Source organism: Mobula birostris, chromosome 9 (genome assembly GCF_030028105.1).
Source record: "Mobula birostris isolate sMobBir1 chromosome 9, sMobBir1.hap1, whole genome shotgun sequence".
Classification (NCBI taxonomy): domain Eukaryota; kingdom Metazoa; phylum Chordata; class Chondrichthyes; order Myliobatiformes; family Myliobatidae; genus Mobula; species Mobula birostris.
Genome location: NC_092378.1, coordinates 87,719,774 through 87,741,512, shown reverse-complemented (window position 1 = coordinate 87,741,512; position 21,739 = coordinate 87,719,774). Strand labels below are relative to the sequence as shown.

The 21,739-nt window shown below is 38.3% G+C and overlaps 1 protein-coding gene across 2 annotated transcripts in view; it reads right to left on the bottom strand.

The window, feature by feature from the left end:
- snx8a (sorting nexin 8a) overlaps positions 1 to 10,719 on the bottom strand; it is a 47,534-nt gene extending 36,815 nt beyond the window's left edge. Inside the window, exons 1-3 of one of the 2 annotated variants that reach the window (XM_072268385.1) lie at positions 10,468 to 10,719; positions 1,835 to 1,962; positions 959 to 1,091 (exon numbers count right to left, since the gene is read on the bottom strand). In XM_072268385.1, the coding sequence (XP_072124486.1) occupies positions 959 to 1,091; positions 1,835 to 1,962; positions 10,468 to 10,489 (283 nt within the window). In that variant the 5' untranslated portion in view covers positions 10,490 to 10,719. Of the gene's footprint in view, positions 1 to 958; positions 1,092 to 1,834; positions 1,963 to 10,152; positions 10,218 to 10,467 lie in introns of those variants that run through there. The other variant, XM_072268386.1, reaches the window with a different exon arrangement.
- Positions 10,720 to 21,739: the final 11,020 nt, after the last annotated feature.

Here is a 21,739-nt window from a genome sequence, read left to right as displayed (position 1 = left end):
CTCCTTCCAATCATCACAGAGACTCCATCCACTCATTTTCCAGGACCTTCAGTCGCGGCAGTCCTTGCAGATTCTTGACCATCGGTCTGGGATCTTTTGCTGCCTTACCTCTGGAAACTGCTAGAATTCAATAGAGTTCCCTGTTCTGCTAATCTTGTATGATACACAGAACTTCATGGGAAGTCGTGCTGCTGCCACAATACCGGAATCACCCACATATTTCAAAATTACACCAATTTCCTTACTGATATAGGGGCCCAATCTCTGATGCATAAAATGGTCATTTCCAGCTGACTCATAGTAAGCCACACAGTGAAAGTAACAGTGGCACTTATCCAGTTGTAGGTCTAAACAGAATCTCAATAAATCTCCATTGTCACTCTCGTAAAAATATTCCAAAATCCTTGATAAGTGGATAATGACTAACTGCTACTTGGAGAGGTTCAGAGGAGATTCACAAGGATGATTCCAGGAATGAAAAAGGTTATCAATCGAGGAACGTTTGATGGCTCCAGGCCTGTACTTGCTGGAATTTAGAAGGATGCAGGGGGATCTCATTGAAACTCTTTTGAATATTGAAAGATCTAATCAGAGTAGATGTAGAAAGGATGTTTCCCCTGGTGGAGAGTCTAGGACAAGAGGGCACAGCCTCAGGATAAAGGGGCATCCATTTAAAACAGATGCAGAGGAATTTCTTTAACCAGAGGGCAGTGAATTTGTGGAACCTGTTACCACAAACAGCTGTGGAGGCCAGGTCGCTGGGTGTATTTAAGGCAGAGGTTGATAGGTTCTTAATTGGACATGGCATCCAAGGTTACAGGGAGAAGGCCAGGGAGTGGGGCTGAGGAAGAGAAAAAAGGATCAGCCATGATTGAATGGCAGAGCAGACCAAATGGCCCAATTCTGCTCCTATGCTTTATGATTATGAAGCTTTGCACTGAGGAAGAACTCAACTTACCTTGTGCAATATTCTCCAACAGTTTAGCTGAAGGCTGTTTCCCCTGCTGAGCTAGGGCAATCAACACCAGACCTTTGTACAGAGCAGACTTTGAGAGAGGTTCCTCCTTTGACGATTCTACTAGTTCAGCAATCTGGAACCACAGTACACAAAAATAAGTCAAACTAATAAAATGAGCGATGAAAATCTTCCAATTCTTGGTAAAGTGCCAATGAATTCTCTCCAGGTGAGATAAATATGGCTGTTTGAGAGGCTCATGTATGAAACATGATGACTAATACTTAAGCAAAAAGTATTTACTGGCTATAAAGTGCCTGGAGACTTCATAAGCGAACTCTAGTTACTGTTCCACGTTCACAGGCAGCTATTGAAATGGTGCAACTTGAAGCCATTACAATGCAATACCACTGATCAATTGATAGTTTTATATACTAAAGTAAAACTCCACAATAATTCCCTATTCAATCCCATTAGTTCAGCCTCTTTCTCAGGTGCTGGTTCCCACACTCCTTTCCCACCAGGCTGTTTCTGAATCTTCCTTGGAACTTGTCTGATCCACAGGAAAATGTTTTATTCTACTCTGTGCCATTTGAAAAAAGTAAATTACAAGTTTATTGGAGTAGTAATAGAATAATATTCAACAGACTGGAAAACTTACTAGTCCAGCAAATATCTGGATTAATAGTATTTACTACTGTAGCTCAAACGCCAGTGTCCAGAATTTATTCTGCTTAATCCACGTTAGTTATTAACTCTCCAATTTTTAACACTTCCATGTACCTATACACCACTCAAAAAGGCCCTCCAGAAATTTACATCCTCTAACTTTTATACATCCCAAGCCTATCAATTCATGCAGAGAGGTTGCTATATTACCTGGTTTTGTACAATGGGTGGCAGCTTCGTTCTATTCAACAGCTTGTGAAAGACACTTCCCTGGACTCGGTCCTCCTGCTTACAGCAAATTGCTTCATATACTTCTCGGTAATAGGGTGGCACATCACCTAGAGTAAAAGATGAATGTATTGATTGAATAAAAATAGCAAGTTCCAATGTGGAATTTTCCAAGGGTCACCTCCCCTACATCTTTCAGCTCAGATGAAGCATCTTGACCCAAAACATCAATTGTCCGCTTCCCTCCACAGATGCTGTCTGACCAAATGAGTTTCTCCATTCTCCAGATTCCAATGTCCTTAGTCTCGTTTCTACCACCTACAAGGTTAAAGTCAACAAAGCACATGGAAACCCACATATTCCCCAAGTCACAAATCAGCCTCACTTGAAAATAGAGGTGTATAAGATGATGAGAGGCATTGATCATGTGGATAGTCAGAGGATTTTTCCAAGGGCTGAAATGGTTGCTACAAGAGGACACAGGTTTTTAGGTGCTGGGGAGTAGGTACAGAGGAGATGTCAGGGGTGAGTTTTTTTTACTCAGAGAGCGGTGAGTGCGTGGAATGGGCTGCCGGCAACAGTGGTGGAGGTGGATACGATAGGGTCTTTTAAGAGACTTTTGGATAGGTACATGGAGCTTAGAAAAATGGAGGGCTATAGGTAAGCCTAGTAATTTCTAGGGTAGGGACATGTTCGGCACAACTTTGTGTGCCGAAGGACCTGTATTGTGCTGTAGGTTTTCTATGTTTCTATCACCACTTGTTCACTGCCAACAAGCCTAAGCTCTCGAATTCCCTACCCAACCTATGGGAGTAGCATTATTCTACAGACTAAAGTTGACAGCAGCTTCTTTGGGCAACAAAAGATGACCTTGCATCTTAAGCCCACAACATGCATTTTTTTAAATCTTGTCTCCCCATTACCCGTTGTTATTGTACAACTCAACAATATTTTAAGAACTCACTATTCAACTTGCTCTAGCCTCCTCCAATTTCATTTCTGTTTCTGCTCTGGATTAACTGCTCAAGATAATTTCCATAATTATTCAAAAATTCCATTGTTAGATCAAGCTACTACTCAGAAAATATACAGTGAATTAGGAGGTTCAAAAATGACAAAAGCCTCATCAGTATCAATGTATGTAAGGCAATTTATGTAAAGTTTATGGCTGCAAAGCAATGGCGATGAATAGGTACACACAGGAGACACACAAATTGGCTGGTTGAGTGATGTCACAACAGCTTCACACTCAACGTCAGCAGGACCGGGGAACTGATCACGAACTTAGGAAGGAGAATTCAGAACTCACTGAGGGGTCTGCGGTGGTTCGGATGATCAGCTTCAGGTCTGCAGATATCAACATTTCAGAGGATCTATCCTGGGGCCCAACACATTGATGCAATCACGAAGAAGGCATGCCAGTGGGTTCCACTTCATTAGGAGTTTGATGAAATTTGGTATGTCACCGAAGACTTGCAAATTTCTACAGATGTATGGTGGACAGCAATCTGACAGGTTGCATCAGTGCCAGATATGGAGGCTGCAATGTGCGGGTTCAGAAGAGACTTCAGAGGATTGATGGTGAGGCATAATGCTCAAGGCAGCAGCATTCATCATTGATGTCCCTCGCTATCTGGGACATGCACTCACTTCATTACAAGCATTGGGCAGGAGGCAAAGGAGCCTGAAGCCCTTCACTCAACAATTCAAGAACAGCTTCTTCCCCTCCATCAGATTTTTTGAACAATCCATGAATACTAACTTATGATTCATCTTTTGCACTATTTATTTACTGTAACATAGTAATCTTTATGTATTCTATTATAGTACTGCCATAAAACAACAAATTTCAGGACATATGTCAGTGAACCTGATTCTGAATTTATCTCTGCAAAGTAATATTTCTTGTACATTCAAGGAAATACTAAATATCACTTTTTTCATACATGTTCCTATACAATGTTTTCTCACTATCCTTAGGCGCTTAGACTAAAATATCATTTTTTTAAAATCATCAGTCACACCAAAAATGTGTGGGTATTAGAAGAAAGGTCACTTTTGTCTCTCAACAGTAACATCTTGGTAGGATAGTTTGGGATTACAAACCTCACTCACGTCTAATTTTTACATAGTGCACTTCAGGCAACTGATTTTACTTGTGGACTAAATTTACTAAAAAGTGAACAATTATCATGAAGATTGTTAGTTATCATTACAGTACTGGGCAGAGCGATGTTTCATAATCGGTATCCTGACGAAATAAGATGACAGAAATTGCAACCACTGCCTTGTAGAACTCTGGGAGAGACAAAAGCTGAAATGAAAATCCAAAGTGGAATCTGTACAGTGATAAGGCAGGCTTACAATTTACCCCAACTCTACACTGCATCAGCTCTACACTTCCTGCAAACAAGTATGAACAATTGAAAGGACATGAGCAACTATTAATCAGCCAGCAAATACCTGGGCTTTTGTTCTCAGATCACTACAGCTTCATTGTGTTCTAATAGATGGAAAGTCAAATTATCAGCTGTAAACATGCGTTAATTAGCATAGATGCATCTTTAAGGAGTTGTTACTAACAGCAAGAGAGATCATTACACCTCAAAATGGGACAGTCCCAGCCAATAACATTTTCCCATCAAATCCTGTTCCTGACTGCACACCAATTATCAAGAAAATTGCAACCAGCAATATCAACCAAATGAGAAGCTCTCCTATTTGAGGGCATCGTTGGCAGGGATGGTGTGCTTCACCTCACATAACAAATGTTTCTGTTGATGTGGGGATAACACAAGTTACCAGCAATGTACACAATCTGGTAGCAAAAGAACTCGAATGCAACTCACCTACAAACAGATGATTATGTGATCCCATCATAGCATCAGTTGTGACCCTGATCATTCATTGCTTCTTAGAGCTGTAAATAACTTTATGGCAACTGAAAGCTATCAAATTTTCAGATCAGACTATCAAAACCAGAAGTTCAATAGGACACAACAAAGAATTGCAATCTTGTAATCCACTGAAATCATAGCATAAAATGATTGGGTTGCTTAAATACTGAACTAACTCTTTGCGCAAAGATACCCAGCTATCAAAAATAAATAAGACACAATCTTTGCCTGTTTGAAAGCAAAATAATTCAGATGCAGAAAATTTGAAATGAAAACAAAAATTTTTTGTAAATACTCAGGTAGGATGCCATCTGTAAGAGAGAAATCATTTCAAGAGAGCCAGGTAAAGTTAAAAAAAAAGTTTTAATTTGAGAAGGAGAAATCATTTAGAGAAGGAGAAATGGAAAGAATCTCTATAATTAAGCGGAGACCAAGAGAGATGAAATGATACAAAACGGTGGTGGTGACTGGGGAAGGTGATGAAGGTTTGTTAATTGCAGCTGAAGATCTAGACGAGGATTATCAAGAATGCCTGTTCATTTGTAAGCAAAAGGTCAACACACAAAGGCTAAACACAGCTCCAATGTCATATTCAAATTGGTTGATACCATTGTCAAGGTCAAATAAAAGGTGGTGATGAATCAGCAGAAAGCAGGAGGTTGAAAATAAGTGATGCCACAACAGCCTCTCACTCAATATCTACAGGACAAAGGACCTGATTATTGACTACAGGAGGAGGAAACCAGAGGGTCATGAGCCAGTCCTTATCGAGGTGGGGGAAAATCAGAATTGGAGAGGGTTGGCAACTTAAAAGTTGTTCAGTGTTAGCATTTCAGAGGATCGGTTCTTTTTACAAAGAAAGCACAGCAGTACCTCTACTTCCTTATGAGTTTGTGAAAATACAGCAAGACATCTACCGTACAACTTTGACTAACTCCTATAAATGTGTGGTGAAGAGTATATTGACATCAGTCTGGTATGGCATCACCAATGCCCTCAAAAAGAAAATCCTACAAAAAGTAGTGGATATGGCCCAGTCCATCACAGGTAAAACCTTCCCCACCACTGGAGCACATCTACATGAAATGTTGGTGCAGGAAAGCAGCATCCATTACCAGGGACCCCTACCACCTAGGTCACGTTCCCTCCTCACTGCTGCCATCAGGAGGGTAGTACAGGAGCCTCAGAACTCACACCACGCAACCCCTCAACCATCAGGCTCTTGAACCACGAGGGATAATGTCAATCAAGTTCACTTGCCCTATCACACCCGATGGACTCACTTTCAAGGACTCTTCATCTCATGTTCTCGACATTCATTGTTTATTTATTTTTCATTAATTATTTATTTCTTTTGTCCTTGCAATTTGTTGTCTTTTGCACTCTGGTTGTATGCCCAACTGGTGTGGTGTTCCATTGATTCTATTAAAAGGTACTGGGTTTATTCAGTATGCCTGCAAGAAAAATGTCATATATCTTGATCTATATGTAATTTGATAATAAATTTACTTTAAACATTGAAAATCAGAGTGAGATAGTGTACACTTGTGCAAATGCATGCAAAGGGCTGATCAAGGTGACAAGCAACGTCTGGGAAAATGTAGGCAATAAGCAGATGGCTCAATATACTGAATATCACTCAGAATTCTCCTTATATGGGGTCTGTAATGCTGTTCTCTGAACACTAGAAGGCCTCAAAACATTGACAAGATTTGACCATGAACAATGTGAACAAAAACAAAAATGGACTGAATGGAGTTCAGAAGGGACGTTATGCTGTAGTTGTATAGGACAATGGTGAGGCCCAATTTGGAGTACTGTGTGCAGTTTTGGTCACCTACCTACAGGAAAGATGTAAATAAGGTTGAGTACAAGAGAAAATTTACAAGGATGTTGCCATGACTGGAGGACCTGAGTTATAAGGACTTTATTTCTTAGAACATGAAAGATTGAGGGGAAATTTGATAGAGGTATATAAAATTATGAGGGGTATAGATAGGGTAAATGCAAGCAGGCTTTTTCCACTGAGGTTGAATGGAACAACAACTAGAGGTTAAGGGTAAAAGGTGAAAATTTTAAGGGTAACATGAAGGGAGATTTCTTCACTCAGAGTCATGAGTGTGGAATGAGCTGACAGCGCAAGCGATGCACGTGAGCCCGATTTCAATGCTTAAGAGAAGTTTAGATAGGTACATGGATGGCTATGGTCCTGGTGCAGTCGATGGGACTAAACTAGAGGGGTTGAAGGACCTGTTTCTGGCTGTACTTTTCTATGACTCTATGATCAAGTGCTTGTAGCAAAGTCTCAGAAGCAAGCTGCTTAACAAGTAGTGTTTGAGTGCAACAAGCCTAAACATCCCCAATTTATACAAACTAATTTATAAATGAGTGAAAATAAAGTTTCTTGAGCCACGAGCGATGTAGGCATAATCCATGCAAAATAAATCATAAATATAAGCAACTATGCTATCGCTTAGGGTATATCCTTTTTTGTTATAAATGAAAGGCTGGCATGCAAAAGTTTACTTACCAAGATCAGAGATTCTTATTGACATAGTGTGCCTATAACGTCTCAATGTTCCCATATTTAAGAGGCTGGTACAAGAAACAAGTTATGAACCAGAAAATCTCTATAAAGCTTTTGGCCTTATCAACTGGAATGATATTTTTCAAAGCTTGAAGATGGACTGATCATCATGAGATCTTTCTATCTTATTTTGCATCTGAATCAATCAGCTCAAACACAGCTGGCCCCAACTCAGATTTTCTGAACTATTCTGCTTAAATATTTATTCAGTAATGATTCAGAAGGATATTTTCAGACCTGGTCCAATGGAAAACACTTTAATCTTAAATGAAAATCAAACCCAAGGTGTTCTCGATTATTAAATTGGCTTTGCCAATGTTGCAACATTTATTAGTCATTCAAAGACTGAAATGTTCAATGGATTGTTTCTCTTGTTTCCAATGGTTTCAATCTAAAACTTGCAAACAAGTCAACAAGTTAATTGTCCTTGTGAAGAGCAAATAAAAAGAGAAATGTTCACTTACCTGGACTCAACCATCTCAGAAATCCTGGCTTGGAAACCAAAATCAGTGCTGCTTTGGAAAGGGCAAGCAATGCCATGACAGCCTTAACACTCATGCTATTGACAAACTGATCCAGCTATAATCCCTGCACACTTGTCTTCCTATAATAGAGTGAAACATCGACCCCTTACTTCAATACTGAAAGGAAAATAACAGTTACAAGACCAACGTAAGTTATCTGCTATGAGCCTGAGATGCTCCTGCAAGTATGCTTCCTCCCCTACCCTCATCTTCTTACTCTGTCTTCTCCCCTTCTTTTCCAGTCCTGAAGAAGGGTCTCGCCCATAAACGTTGACTGTTCACCCTTTTCCACAGATGCTGCCTGGCCCGCTGAGTTCCTCCAGTAATTTGTGTGTGCATGTGCCTTTTTAGTATCCTAGACATAATAAAGTCTCATCTTTCCTTTTCTAAAACTGGACAAGATACCCAGCCCTGAAAAAGGGTCTTGGTCCTAAACGTCAACTGTTCATTCATTTCTTGAGTTTGTCCAGCAATTTGTGTGTGCTGCTCAAGATACCTAATATGTTTTCCTGATGGAGAGATAAGAAAATTTACATGTCTTAACCAATGGATGAATACTGGCTAAACCTTCAAAGACTAAAATGGACTGGATTTTTTTGTTCTAATTGTGTTCTTTGTTGTAAATATGGTTGCTTTCTATTGCACTTGTGAATGCTGCTTATCTGATGCCATGAGTCTGTGATGCTGCTGCAAGTAATTTTTCCATTGTACCTGTGCATTTGACAATAAATCAATTTTGACATATTCACAGTGAGCTTGTCACAAGCAAATGTCAGCTTGAATACCCCAAATTCCATTTGGTCTGCAAGAAAATCTCTTAAAAATCAATTGCTTTAGACCAGCAAATGGAAGGTCAACACAAAGATGACTAGGAGGGAGTCAATACTGAGACATTCTGGCCAAGCAAGATAAAATGATACTCATCATCAGTACTGAGTTTACATGCACAAATTGCAAAAAGACCCATTTGTCAAGCAACAGATGACCCAGCCACTCAGAAAACTGCACTGGTATCTGGCAACTCACCAGAGCACACAAACAATTTCCTGAGCCTTTGGTTGCCAATAAGTCATAAGAATAACTATATTTAAAATGTTGGCTGCATTATGCATTAACAATAGCAACACTACACAGTGGCAAGCATCACAATATTCAATAGTACATAGACAACAGAACAATAACACAAACTTAAAACAAGTGTACTGTTCAAAATTGGTTATGACTCTCCAGTTTTAGCTCAAGAATTGCTTTATGAACATAACATTCCTGCTTTTGTACTCCATCTGCCATTTATGAAATACATCTCACAAGCATTACCAATTATTCTCTTATTATGCCCAGCACCAGTCGAAGATTTATGCACAAGACACCTTCCAGGTCCCCTACCCTTTCACAACTTTAGAATTGCGCCATTCAATCCACATTGTCTCTCCTCATTCATCCTTTTTTATTGAAAGGTGAAGAAAATGTTTTTACATATTGAAATAGCATAATAGGATACAGACCTAATAACTACTTTAAGAAAGCTGTACATATTTCAGTACATAATTCAAACAGACATTCCATTCTAATACTGAGGAAATACTAGATTGTCAGAGGTAATGCTTTGGATAAAACCTTTTACTGGCTCAATGTGCTTACCTCAATAAGAAAGTTTCCACAGCACGAGCAGAACACCAGAAAATCCTTCAAGTAGCCAGGATTATATTTATCTATAAAACTACATAATCAATATCCTATGTTAGATCACCTTCCTCTTTTTTTATTATTAGCGACAAGTTGTTACTTTTAACAGCTCAAGGAGTCGATTCTCTGGTTATGTGGCAGTTTTTGGCAATGAGATTCAGAAAACATCAGTTCTTCAATGCAACGTGTTGCTAACAGGAAATTAAAGTATTCGACAACTGAGGGTAGCAAAATAGGCTTTATTTTTCTCTCTATTCCAACACCATGATGAAATAGAAGATAGATTAAAAGAAAATGTTTAACTTGGTTTAGTATTCGATCGAGTATATTATTATTCTTGCATTCATGAAAAAAGGAACTTGCTACCCACAATTCTATGCAAAGATATGAACTTTTAAACATTACAAATAAGTACATTCCACATCACTGAATACCGTCCTGCACGTAAATAAACGTCGAGACGAAGCACGGTGATCGGTTGACAACCAGTATTACTAACACAGCATTGCCAAGGTAATAGAAAATAAATGCAAAAAGCAGCTTTATATCGTCTCAAATTTTAAATCTAATCATATTTAAACAATATAATTTGCACATTTTATATACCGTTATTTACAGCGCACAAAAAAACTCCTTGCAGGGCAGTGCACTGTGAAGAACCACGGTATTTGAAGTTGGGTCAACGAAGACGGCAGAAGGTCTCGATTACCAAGAGGATTAGAGCAAGAACAAGGCGACCCACGGTGAGGGGCAAGAGGAAGATGGCGAGAGGGGCTCGGGGGGTCTCCCGTGTGCAGCGCTGCCAGCTCCCGGGCATTTCTATCCAACACAGTCCCCAGTAGGGAAGGGACTTGGCTTAGCCCCTCCGAAGCAAGCACTCGCCCTGCCGCCTGGCGGAAGGTTGTCTTCCCGCTCTCCTACCTTCTGTAATCTCCGTCTCCATGGCCCGATCATGTGAGCGGACAGCCGCCGTCTGATTCCCTCAGTAATAAACACAATGCAGCATTAATCAGTAATGTCATTAAACTCCGCTCCCGATATTGTGGTTAAACTGCCGTCCTCTCTACAATTTCTCTCTTTTCACCACTTCGTTTCCGTCACTTGTCCGAGCTTTGCGCCCCGACTCCAGTCTCGCCCCTCTCCCCAGCGAGATCCCCTCCCGCGCATGCGCCTCCCGCAGGTACTCGCCTCTGAGTCTGAGTCCGAGACCGATCGGCCGGGCGGGGCGGGGCGGGACGGGCTGGTCAGTCTTCTGTCCTCGCAGGCGCAGGCCGACCGAACTGCCGTCGAGTCGGGTTGCCCTGGGAACTCCGTTAAAACCTCCACCACGTTTCAGAATGCCTTCATCTGACGAAATGCCGGTTTCAAATTCAAGTCCTGCTCCTGAAAAATAGACTAATTTTCCGCTGCAATGCTGAAGCGTATGGCTGGACGAGCTGCTAAACCGAGACCACGGAGACAAGAGAGCTTTCAGATGCTGAAACCTGGAGCAAAAAGGATATCCTAGACAAGTTGAAGGGTCTCCACTCAGATCGTCAACTGTCAATTTAACTGCATGACCCGCTAAGTTTCTCCAGCAGTTTCCCGCTCACTAATCGCGGAATGTGCTGGACAGAATGTAGACATTTGATTCTGTGTCAGTGGAAGCTCCTTTATTATTCTAATTGGTTATGCACTTAACATTTCTTCCCATTTTATTCTTGCAAACTAGTGCTATTCAAATATGTCCGGATTTCGAATGTCCTTATGGAATATTGATTCTATCATACCTCCAGTTTGTATACTTACCAGGGTTTGAAGAGCACAGCCTGAAAGGATAATCTAAAAGACCTACGCTTCAAAACCTCGATGCTACAGGTTGATTTTGAACTTGCTCTCTTCTAATCAGGCCATATCCTCTGAGCAGGTTAAATGCATTATTACCTTCACCCTTTACATTGTCTACTGACAATGTAAATAAGAATTCATTTTAGACATAAATTCAAAGAGTAGCTCGCCATACTACAATAAAGTAATACGCTGGAGATATCCAATGTGTCAAGTAAGATCTGTGAGGTCTTTGGTTATCCAAAATGTTGAATTCCATAACTCTGTTAAATTCAACAATTTAAAATAACCAGCTTTTCCCATTTGTGTTAGCACTGGCCATTTCCTCCAAGTTCCTCTGCACAATAGCACTGGCAAGTTCCTCCACCAATAAATTAACTCAGTTTTTTTCCCCACAGATGCTTCCTGATCTATCAAGTACCAAGTTTTATTTTAGATTTCCCAGATGTTTTCTCCTTCTGCTACCTTCATTCTATTACCACCACCTGCAGAGACAGCAGCCTCAGTTAGCAAGCATTGACCATCCCCTCTTAGTCGTCGTCATCACCTCTTATGTCATGCGCTCTCTCCATCTCCAACCCATCACAAATATTCTCTCTAGTCCCTGCACCCCATCCATTCCCTGTCATTTAAAACACGTCTGTTTACTGTTCTGATGAGAGGTAATTAATCCAAAGCATTGTTTCTCTCTCTATACATGCTTTCTAATCTGTTGAGTATTTCCAACATTTTTTGTTCTAATTTCAAATTTCTAGCATCTGCAGTTGTTACACATTTTACGGCTATATTAGAAGGGTTGTGTTAAATTCTAAAGCAGCACATTTAAGGAGCAGTTAGATGTGCACAAAGTGGGGAAGAGAACAGGAGAATACTGGAACAGAGTAAGTTGAAAGATGGGGGGAAGAAAATTTTTGTAGCATGTAGATATTTTTAGATTGATATTCCGTCCCATCACATTTTGCTGTAATTCCTATCTAACAGCAGCAACAACAGGATAATAGGTGTTTTCTTGGTTGTGAGGTAATGATCAAATGCTGGAGAAACTCAGCAAATCAAGCAGCATCTATGGAGGGAAATGGACAGTCGTCATTTTGGGCAGAGATCCCTCATCAGAACCGGAAAGAAAGAAGGCAGAAGCCAGAATAATAAGATTGGGGGGGGGGAAGAGGCCAAGTAGGTGATAGGTGAATCCAGGTAAGAGGGAAAAGATAGGTAGGCAGTGGAAGGCTGTGGGGGATGTAGGAATCATGAGAACCTGAGAGGTGAAAGGTGGAAGTGGCAGAGGGCTGAAGAAGATTGAATCTGAGAGGAGAGGGCAGTGGACCATGGGAGAAAAGGGAAAGAGGTGGAACAGGAACAATATCTCATATTCTGTTTTGGTAATTTCCAATCAGAAGGCATCAACATTGATTTCTCTAACTTCTGGTACCATTCCCCTCTGTCTCCAACCTCACGCCCTCCCCCACAACCATCCCTATTTTTCCTTATCTCTCTGGTCCCATTAATCCTTCTCTTTCCCCTCACCCACCCTCATGACCAGCCCATCATCCAGACCTCCGCCCTCTGGTTCCTCACCTCCTTCCCTTTATTCCATGGTCTTCTGTCCTCTTCTTTCAGATACCACCTTCAACCTTATTGACATCTTTCATGTAGGTAGGTGACTAAAACTACACACAATAGTCCAAATTAGGCCTCACCAATGCTTTGTACAACTTCAACATAACATCCTGTACTCAATACTTTGATTTATGAAGGTTAATGTGGCAAAAGCTTTTTTATGACCCTATCTACCCGTGACACCACTTTCTTCCTTTCTTTTTCAATCTTTTTATTAGTTTCATAAAATATAAACATAAGATAGCAATAATACAAATAGTTAGAGATACATTGTTGTACTTAAAATGAGTAATTATAAGAACAAATAGTATAAATTGACAGAACTCCCAATTGTGTAGAATAACAATGAATAATACAGGACAAAAAAAAACTGGAGAAAAATCATGAAAAAGAAAAAAAATAGAAAAACAAAACAAACCCCATCCCCCCAAAAAACTAAACTAAACAGAATTAGTCAACTAAACTAAAAGACTTGGGCAATTCTAACAACGTAAAAATGGAAGAGAAGAAAACCTTAGTGTCGACAACTCCATTCCTCTCAACCAGCAGTACAGAGAAATAAAATAAGTTTGGAAATGGTCAAATTACATCATATGAAAATGCTGAATGAATGGCCTCCAAGTTTTTTCAAATTTAATGTAAGGGTCATTAACCACACTTCTAATTTTTTCCAAATTCAAACACAACATAGTTTGTGAAAACCAGTGAAATACAGTAGGAGGGTTAACCTCTTTCCAATTCAGCACAATGGATCTTCTAGCCATTAAAGTAAGAAATGCAATCATCCGGCGTGCTGAAGAGGTTAAATAGTTTGAGTCTATCATTGGTAATCCAAAAATAGCAGTAATTGGATGAGGTTGTAAGTCTATATTCAAACTGTTGAAATAATGTCAAAAATATCTTTCCAATATTTTTCCAACAAAGGACATGACCAAAACATGTGAATTAAAGAGGCTATCTTGAAATGACATCTATCACATATAGGATTAATATAAGAATAATAATGAGATAGTTTATCTTTGGACATATGAGCCCTGTGCACTACTTTAAACTGTATCAACACATGTTTAGCACATATAGAGGATGAATTAATCAATTGAAGAATTTTTTCCCATTTTTCAATTGGCATAATAGTCTTAAGTTCTCTTTCCCAATCAGCTTTAATTTTATTGGAAACATCAGGACATAAATTCGTAATTATAAATAATTGCTACAACACTTTTCTGAGAGAGATTTAGATCTAAATTTTTTTCCAAAGTATCCATTGGATATGAGTGTGGAAAATTAGGAGAAACAGTAATTAAAAAGTTTCTAAAAAAGTGAGATCTGGGTAAGTTATATTTATTAGAAAGTTGATCACAAGACATGAAACAATTACCCAAAAATAAATCACGAAAACCTACTATACCTTTGGTTTTCCAATCAAAGTAAGCTTGATCCATAATGGAAGGTTGAAAAAGGAAATTAGATATAATAGGACTTGCTAAAATAAATTGATTAAACCCAAAAAATCTTTGAAATTGAAACCATATATGTAAGGTATGCTTAACTATTGGATTATTCATTTATTTATACAATTTAGAAGTAAAAGGAAGCGAACTTCCTAAAACTGAACCCAAAGAAGACCCTTGTAGTGAATTACATTCAAGATTTATCCAATGTGGATTTAAAGATACATCCAAATCTCGTAACCAAAATTTTAAATATCGAATATTGATTGCCCAATAATAAAATCTAAAATTCGGGAGGGCAAGCCCCCCCTCCTTTTTAGATTTCTGTAAATACCTTTTACCTAACCTAGGATTTTTGTTCTGCCATATATGTGAGGAAATTTTTGAATCAACATTATCGAAAAAAGATTTTGGGATAAAAATTGGAACCGATTGAAATACATATAGAAATTTAAATAATCATCTTAATAGCATTAATCCGACCAATCAAAGACGAAGAAATTGGTGATTATTTAGTAAACAAAAATTTAATCTGATCAATTAAAGGTAAAAAATTAGAAGTCTTTATACTTTTTCGTAATTATTATCCCTAAATATATAAATGAGTCAGTAACCAATTTAAATGGTAAACGTCCATAAATAGGTACCTGCTTATTTAGGGGAAATAATTCACTCTTATTAAGATTCAGTTTGCAGCCAGAAAAATTACTAAATTGAGCCAACAAAGCTAGAATAGCAGGAATTGACTTCTCCGGATTAGAGATGTATAACAACAAATCATCTGCATATAGTGATAATTTATGTATTTCGTTTCCAAGGGTAATACCAAAAATATTGGGCGAGTCACGGATAGCAATTGCTAAAGGTTCAAGGGCGATATTAAATAGTAAAGGACTAAGAGGGCATCCTTGCCTAGTACCACGAAAAAGACGAAAAAAGGGAGATCTTTGATTATTAGTACAAACTAAGCCTACCGGGGAGTAATATAACAATTTAATCCAAGATATAAATGTCAAACTAAAATTAAATTTCTCAAGCACACTAAATAAATAAGCCATTCGACTCTGTCAAAGGCTTCCTCAGCATCTAATGAGATAATACATTCTGGGGTAATAAGTGAAGGGGTATAAACAATATTCATTAACCTCCTAATATTAAAGGATGAATAACAATTTTTAATAAATCTGGTTTGATCCATAGATATAATCTGAGGTAATACCTTCTCTAACCTAGTTGCTAAAATTTTTGAAAAAATTTTTGAATCTACATTCACAAGAGATATCGGTCTGTATGATGCACAATCAGTAGGATCTTTATTCTTTTTAAGAATTAAGGAGATAGAGGCTTCATAAAACGATTGTGGTAATTTACCTAAACTGATTGCTTCTTTGAATATTCTAGACAATCTCGGAGAGAGAATAGAGGAAAAGAATTTTAAAAATTCCACTGTAAACCCGTCCGGACCGGGTGCTTTACCAGAATTCAATGATGAGATTGCAGTTACTATTTCTTCCTCTGTAATAGGAGTTTCTAATGATAAGCAATCTTCGGGTGATAATTTCAGAAAATTCAGTTTACTTAAAAAATCATGCATGATATTAAAATCATGAGGAAAATCAGAGTGATATAAAGAGGTATAAAATTCTTGAAAGGTTTTGTTTATCCCATCATGATCAACTGTCAAAGTATCATCGTGTTTGTGAATCTTAGTAATTTGACGTTTAACCAAAGCGAATTTCAATTGATTAACCAATAATTTTCCCGATTTATCACTATGAATATAAAAATCACTTCTAGTTCTCATTAATTGATTTTCAATTGAGGATGTTAATAATAAGCGATGTTCCAATTGAAGTTCAACTCTGTGTTTGTACAGCTCCTTACTGGGAGAAATAGCATATTTTTTATCGATTTCTTTAATTTTATCAACCAACAAAAGTATTTCATTCTTAGCACGTTTTTTCAAACCAGCCAAATTGGAAATAATCTGACCACAGATATAAGCTTTAAAAGCATCCCAAACTGTTCCATTGGAAACTTCTTCCGTAGTATTAGTTGAAAAGAAGAAATCAATCTGTTCCTTTATAAACTTGACTAAGTTCAAGTCTTGAAGCAAAATAGGGTTAAATTGCCATTGTCTATTAGTACAAGAAGTATCCATTAACTTGATAGAAAGTTTCATTGGAGCATGATCTGAAGTGGCGATAATGTCATAATTACAATCAACTACAGATGAGATTAATCGAGAGTCAATAAAAAAAGTCAATTCGAGAATTAGAATGATGAACATGAAAAGAATGAGAATTCTTTATCGTTTGGGTATAGAAATCTCCAAATTTTTGAAATTCCAGAATCAAACATAAAAGAATTAATAAGAGTAGCTGACTTATTCGGTAAAGCTGGACTACCTATGGATCTGTCCAAAGTGGGGTTCAAACATAAATTAAAGTCACCACCCATTATCAACATATACTCATTTAAGTTAGGAAAGGAAGTGAATATGTGTTTAAAAATTCAGGATAATCCACATTCGGAGCATAAACATTAACCATAGCCACCTTTTTATTAAAAAGTAACCCAGTGATTAACAAAAATCTGCCATTAGGATCTGAGATAATGTCTTGATGAACAAATGTAATTGAGGGATCTATAAAAATTGAAATGCCTTTAATTTTGGCTTGGGCATTTGAGTGGTATTATTCATCTTTCCAAAACTTAAAGAAGCGTTGATTATCCTCTTTCCTTACATGAGTTTCTTGTGCAAAAATAATATGAGCATTCTGTCTTTGGAATACTTTGAAAATCTTTTTCCGTTTTATTGGATGGTTTAAACCATTTGTATTAATAATGTGAGCCATAATTTAAGATTAACCCTTTGGTGAGTAAAGGGCTAACCATAATGTGAACTCATGAAATCAGAAGAGGAATACATGATCAGAGAGGAACCGGAAATCTCGACACTGCAGACATCTTTGTAGTCCTAAATCAGCCCAATAGAAAAAATTAAAAAAGAAAAAGACTACCCCACCCACCATCCCCAGGAACCCTGAACAAAGCCAGAGAAGGCTGAAGAAAGCACTAACTTATACCAACTCTAACCCCATTTCTGCAGGAGGCAACTCCAAAGATATATGTTATATAGATGACCCCCCCGGAAACTGATATGTATAAAAATAAAAAAATTAAACACTATACTAAGATAATCTACATAGTATAATTACTAAAATACATAAATAAGAAAAAGTTAGTATCAATACGTATGAATAGTTAATTATAAATGAGTAAATAAAATATCACTTCCAAAAAAAGAAAGGGGATTATGGGAAGAAGAAACACAAGAACATGACATCCCAAAAAGAACAAAGGAGATTATGCAAAAAGAAAAACAAATTGCCATCTTAATTATACGGAAACAAAAATAAAGAACATATAACTAAAAATGATCGTCAGATCAAATCGTTAGTAATAGTATCGAAAAACAAAAAGTTAAGGAAAAATTAACTAAAAGAAAGTAACGTTATTCACAAGAAATAACTATTTTATATAAGTTGTAAAGTAGTAACTATAATAGTAAGCACAAAACAAAAATCTTGAGCTTATAAAAAACCTTCATCGTACGGTAGTAGAAGGTTTATTTTTTTTAAAAAAAACACCAGAGAAGAAAGCTGCCACTGAGAGCACAGGACATTAATTAAAGGGCGGTGTCCGCCTCAGATGGGTAGTTATCATCCAAAAAGCTTTAAGCGGCGGTTATGGAATGAAAGACGTGACAAGATCCATCAGAAAGAGAAATTCTGAGACGTGCAGGATACAATAGTGCCGGTTTGAGATTTTTTTGATAACATTCCGACATTAGAGGTTTAAAAGTCAGTCGCTCCTTCAGTGACACCACTTTCAACGAATTATGGACCTGTATTCCCAAATCCCTTTATTCTATAGCACTATTCAAACGTTCCTCATATGATAACCCTTTCATTCCCAGATTCATCCTTGTGAACTTCCTCTGGGCCCTCTCCAATGTCAACACATCTTTTCTTAGTTGAGGAGCCCAAAACTGCTCACAATATTCAAGGTGAGGCCTTATAAAGCTTCAGCATCACATCTCGACTCTTGTATTCTAGACCTCTTGAAATGAATGCTAACATTCCATTTGTCTTCCTCACCACCAACTCAACTACAAGTTAACCTTCAGGGTGTTCTACACAAGGATTCCCAATTCCCTTTGCATCTCAAATTTTTGGATTTTCTCCCCATTTAGAAAATAGTTCGCACATTTATTTCTACTACCAAAGTGCATGACCATGCATTTTCCAACATTGTATTTCATTTGCCACTTTCTTGCCCATTCTCTTAATCCATCTGAGTTCTTCTGCAGCCTTCCTGTATCCTCAGCACTACTTGCCCCTCCACCAATCTGTGTATCATCTGCAAACTTGGCAACAAAGCTATCTATTCCATCATCTAAATCATTGATATACAGCATAGAAAAAGTAGTCCCAAATTCGACCTCTGCAGAACACCACTAATCACTGGCAGTCAACAGAAAAGCATCTTTTTATTCTCAATAACCATATAACAATTACAGCACGGAAATAGGCCATCTCGGCACTTCTAGTCCGTGCCAAACTCCTACTCTCACCTAGTCCCACCAACCTGCACTTAGCCTATAACCCTCCATTCCTTTCCTGTCAATATATCTATCCAATTTAACTTGAAATGACAACATCGAACCTGCCTCAACCACTTCTACTGGAAGCTCGTTCCACACAGCTACCGCTCTCTGAGTAAAGAAGTTCCCCCTCATGTTACCCCTAAACTTTTGCCCTTTAACTCTCAACTCATGTCCTCTTGTTTGAATCTCCCCCACTCTCAATGGAAAAAGCCTATCCACGTCAACTCTATCTATCCCCCTCATAGTTTTAAATACCTCTATCAAGTCCCCCCTCAACCTTCTATGCTCCAAAGAATAAAGACCTAATTTGTTCAACCTTTCTCTGTAACTTAGGACATGAAACCCAGGCAACATTTTTAGTAAATCTCCTCTGTACTCTCTCAATTTTATTGACATCTTTCCTGTAATTCAGTGACCAGAACTGTACACAATACTCCAAATTTGGCCTCACCAATGCCTTGTACAATTTCTACATTACATCCCAACTCCTATACTCAATGCTCTGGTTTATAAAGGCCAGCATACCAAAAGCTTTCTTCACCACCCTATCCACATGAGATTCCACCTTCAGGGAACTATGCACCATTATTCCTAGATCCCTCTGTTCTACGGCATTCTTCAATGCCCTACCATTTACCATGTATGTCCTATTTTGATTAGTACTACCAAACTGTAGCACCTCACATTTTTCAGCATTAAACTCCATCTGCCATCTTTCAGCCCACTCTTCTAACTGGTCTAAATCTCTCTGCAAGCTTTGAAAACCTACTTCATTTTCCACAACGCCACCTATCTTAGTATCATCTGCATACTTACTAATCCAATTTACCACCCCTTCATCCAGATCATTAATGTATATGACAAACAACATTGGACCAAGTACAGATCCCTGAGGCACACTAGTCACCGGCCTCCAATCTGACAAACAGTTATCCACCACTACTCTCTGGCATCTCCCATCCAGCCACTGCTGAATCCATTTTACTACTTCGATATTAATGCCTAACGATTGAACCTTCCGTGTGGAACCTTGTCAAAGGCCTTACTGAAGTCCATATAGACAACATCCACCGCTTTGCCCTTGTCAATTTTCCTAGTAACCTCATCAAAAAATTCAATAGGATTTGTCAAACATGACCTTCCACGCACAAATCCATGTTGACTGTTCCTAATCAGACCCTGTCTATCCAGATAATTATATATACCATCTCTAAGAATACTTTCCATCAACTTACCCACCACTGACATCAAACTCACAGGCTGATAATAGTTGCCTCCTACCAATCAGACAATGCTCTAAACATGCCAGTAACTTTCCTTTAATACCATGGGACCCAAACTTGGTAAACAGCCTCATGTGAGGCACCTGATCAAATGCCTTCTGAAAGTCCAAACATACAATGTCCACTACATCTCCTTTATCCATACTACTTGTAATCTCCTCAAAGAATTCTAACAGGTTCGTCAGAAGGATTTTCCCTTAAGGAAACCATGCTGACTGTGTCCTATCTTGTCCTATGTCACCAAATACTCCATAACCTCATCCTTTACAATAGAGTCCAACATCTTCCCAACCACTATAATTTCCTTTCTGCTGCCTTCCTCCTTTCTTAAAGAGTGAAATGACATTTTGAATTTTCTAGTCCTCTGGCACCATGCCAGAGTCCAATGATTTTTGAAAGATCATTACTAATGCCTCCACAATCTCTACCACTACCTCTTTCAGAGCCTGAGGTGCAGTTCTTCTGGTCCTGGTCACTTATGTACACTTAGGTCTTTCAACTTTATAAGTATCTTCTCCCTTTTAAGAGTAGTTGTACTCACATCTCTTCTCTCACACCCTTCAGCATCAGGCACATTTGTAGTGTCTTTCACAGTGAAGACTGATGCAAAATACTCATTTACTTCATCTGCCATCTTCTTGTCCCCTGTTATTATTTCTCCAGCCTCATTTTCTAGTGATCCTATATCCATTCTCATTTTTTTTTTTTTTTTTTACATACTTGGAAAAGCTTTTACTATCCACTTTGATATTGTTTGCTAACTTGCTTTCATATTTCATTGTTTCCCTCCTAATGATTCTTTTAGTTACTCTCTGTAGGTTTTTAAAACTTCTCAATTTTCTATCTACCTGCTAATTTTTGCTGTTGTTTGCCCTCTCTTTTGTTTTTACATTAGCTATGACTTCCCTTTTCAGCCACAGTTACACTATTTTGCCACTTGAGTATTTCTTCATTTCTGAAATACGTCTATCCTGCATTTTCCTCATTTTTTCCCAGAAACTCACGCCATTGCTGATCTGCTGTCATCCCTGCCAGCATCTCTTTCCAATTTACTTTGGGCAACTTTTCTTTTATACCACTGTAATTTCTTTTACTCTACTGAAATACTGCTACATCAGACTTTACCTTCTCCTTATCAGATTTCAAGTTGAACTCAATCATATTGTGATCACTGCCTCGTAAAGGTTCTTTTACCTTAAGCTCCCTAATCACCTCCAGTTCATTATATAATACCCAATCCAGTATAGGTGATTCCCCAGTAGGCTCAATGATAAAAAGCCATCTCATAGGCATCCAACAAACTCATTCTCTTGAGATCCATTACCAACTTGATTTTCCCAATC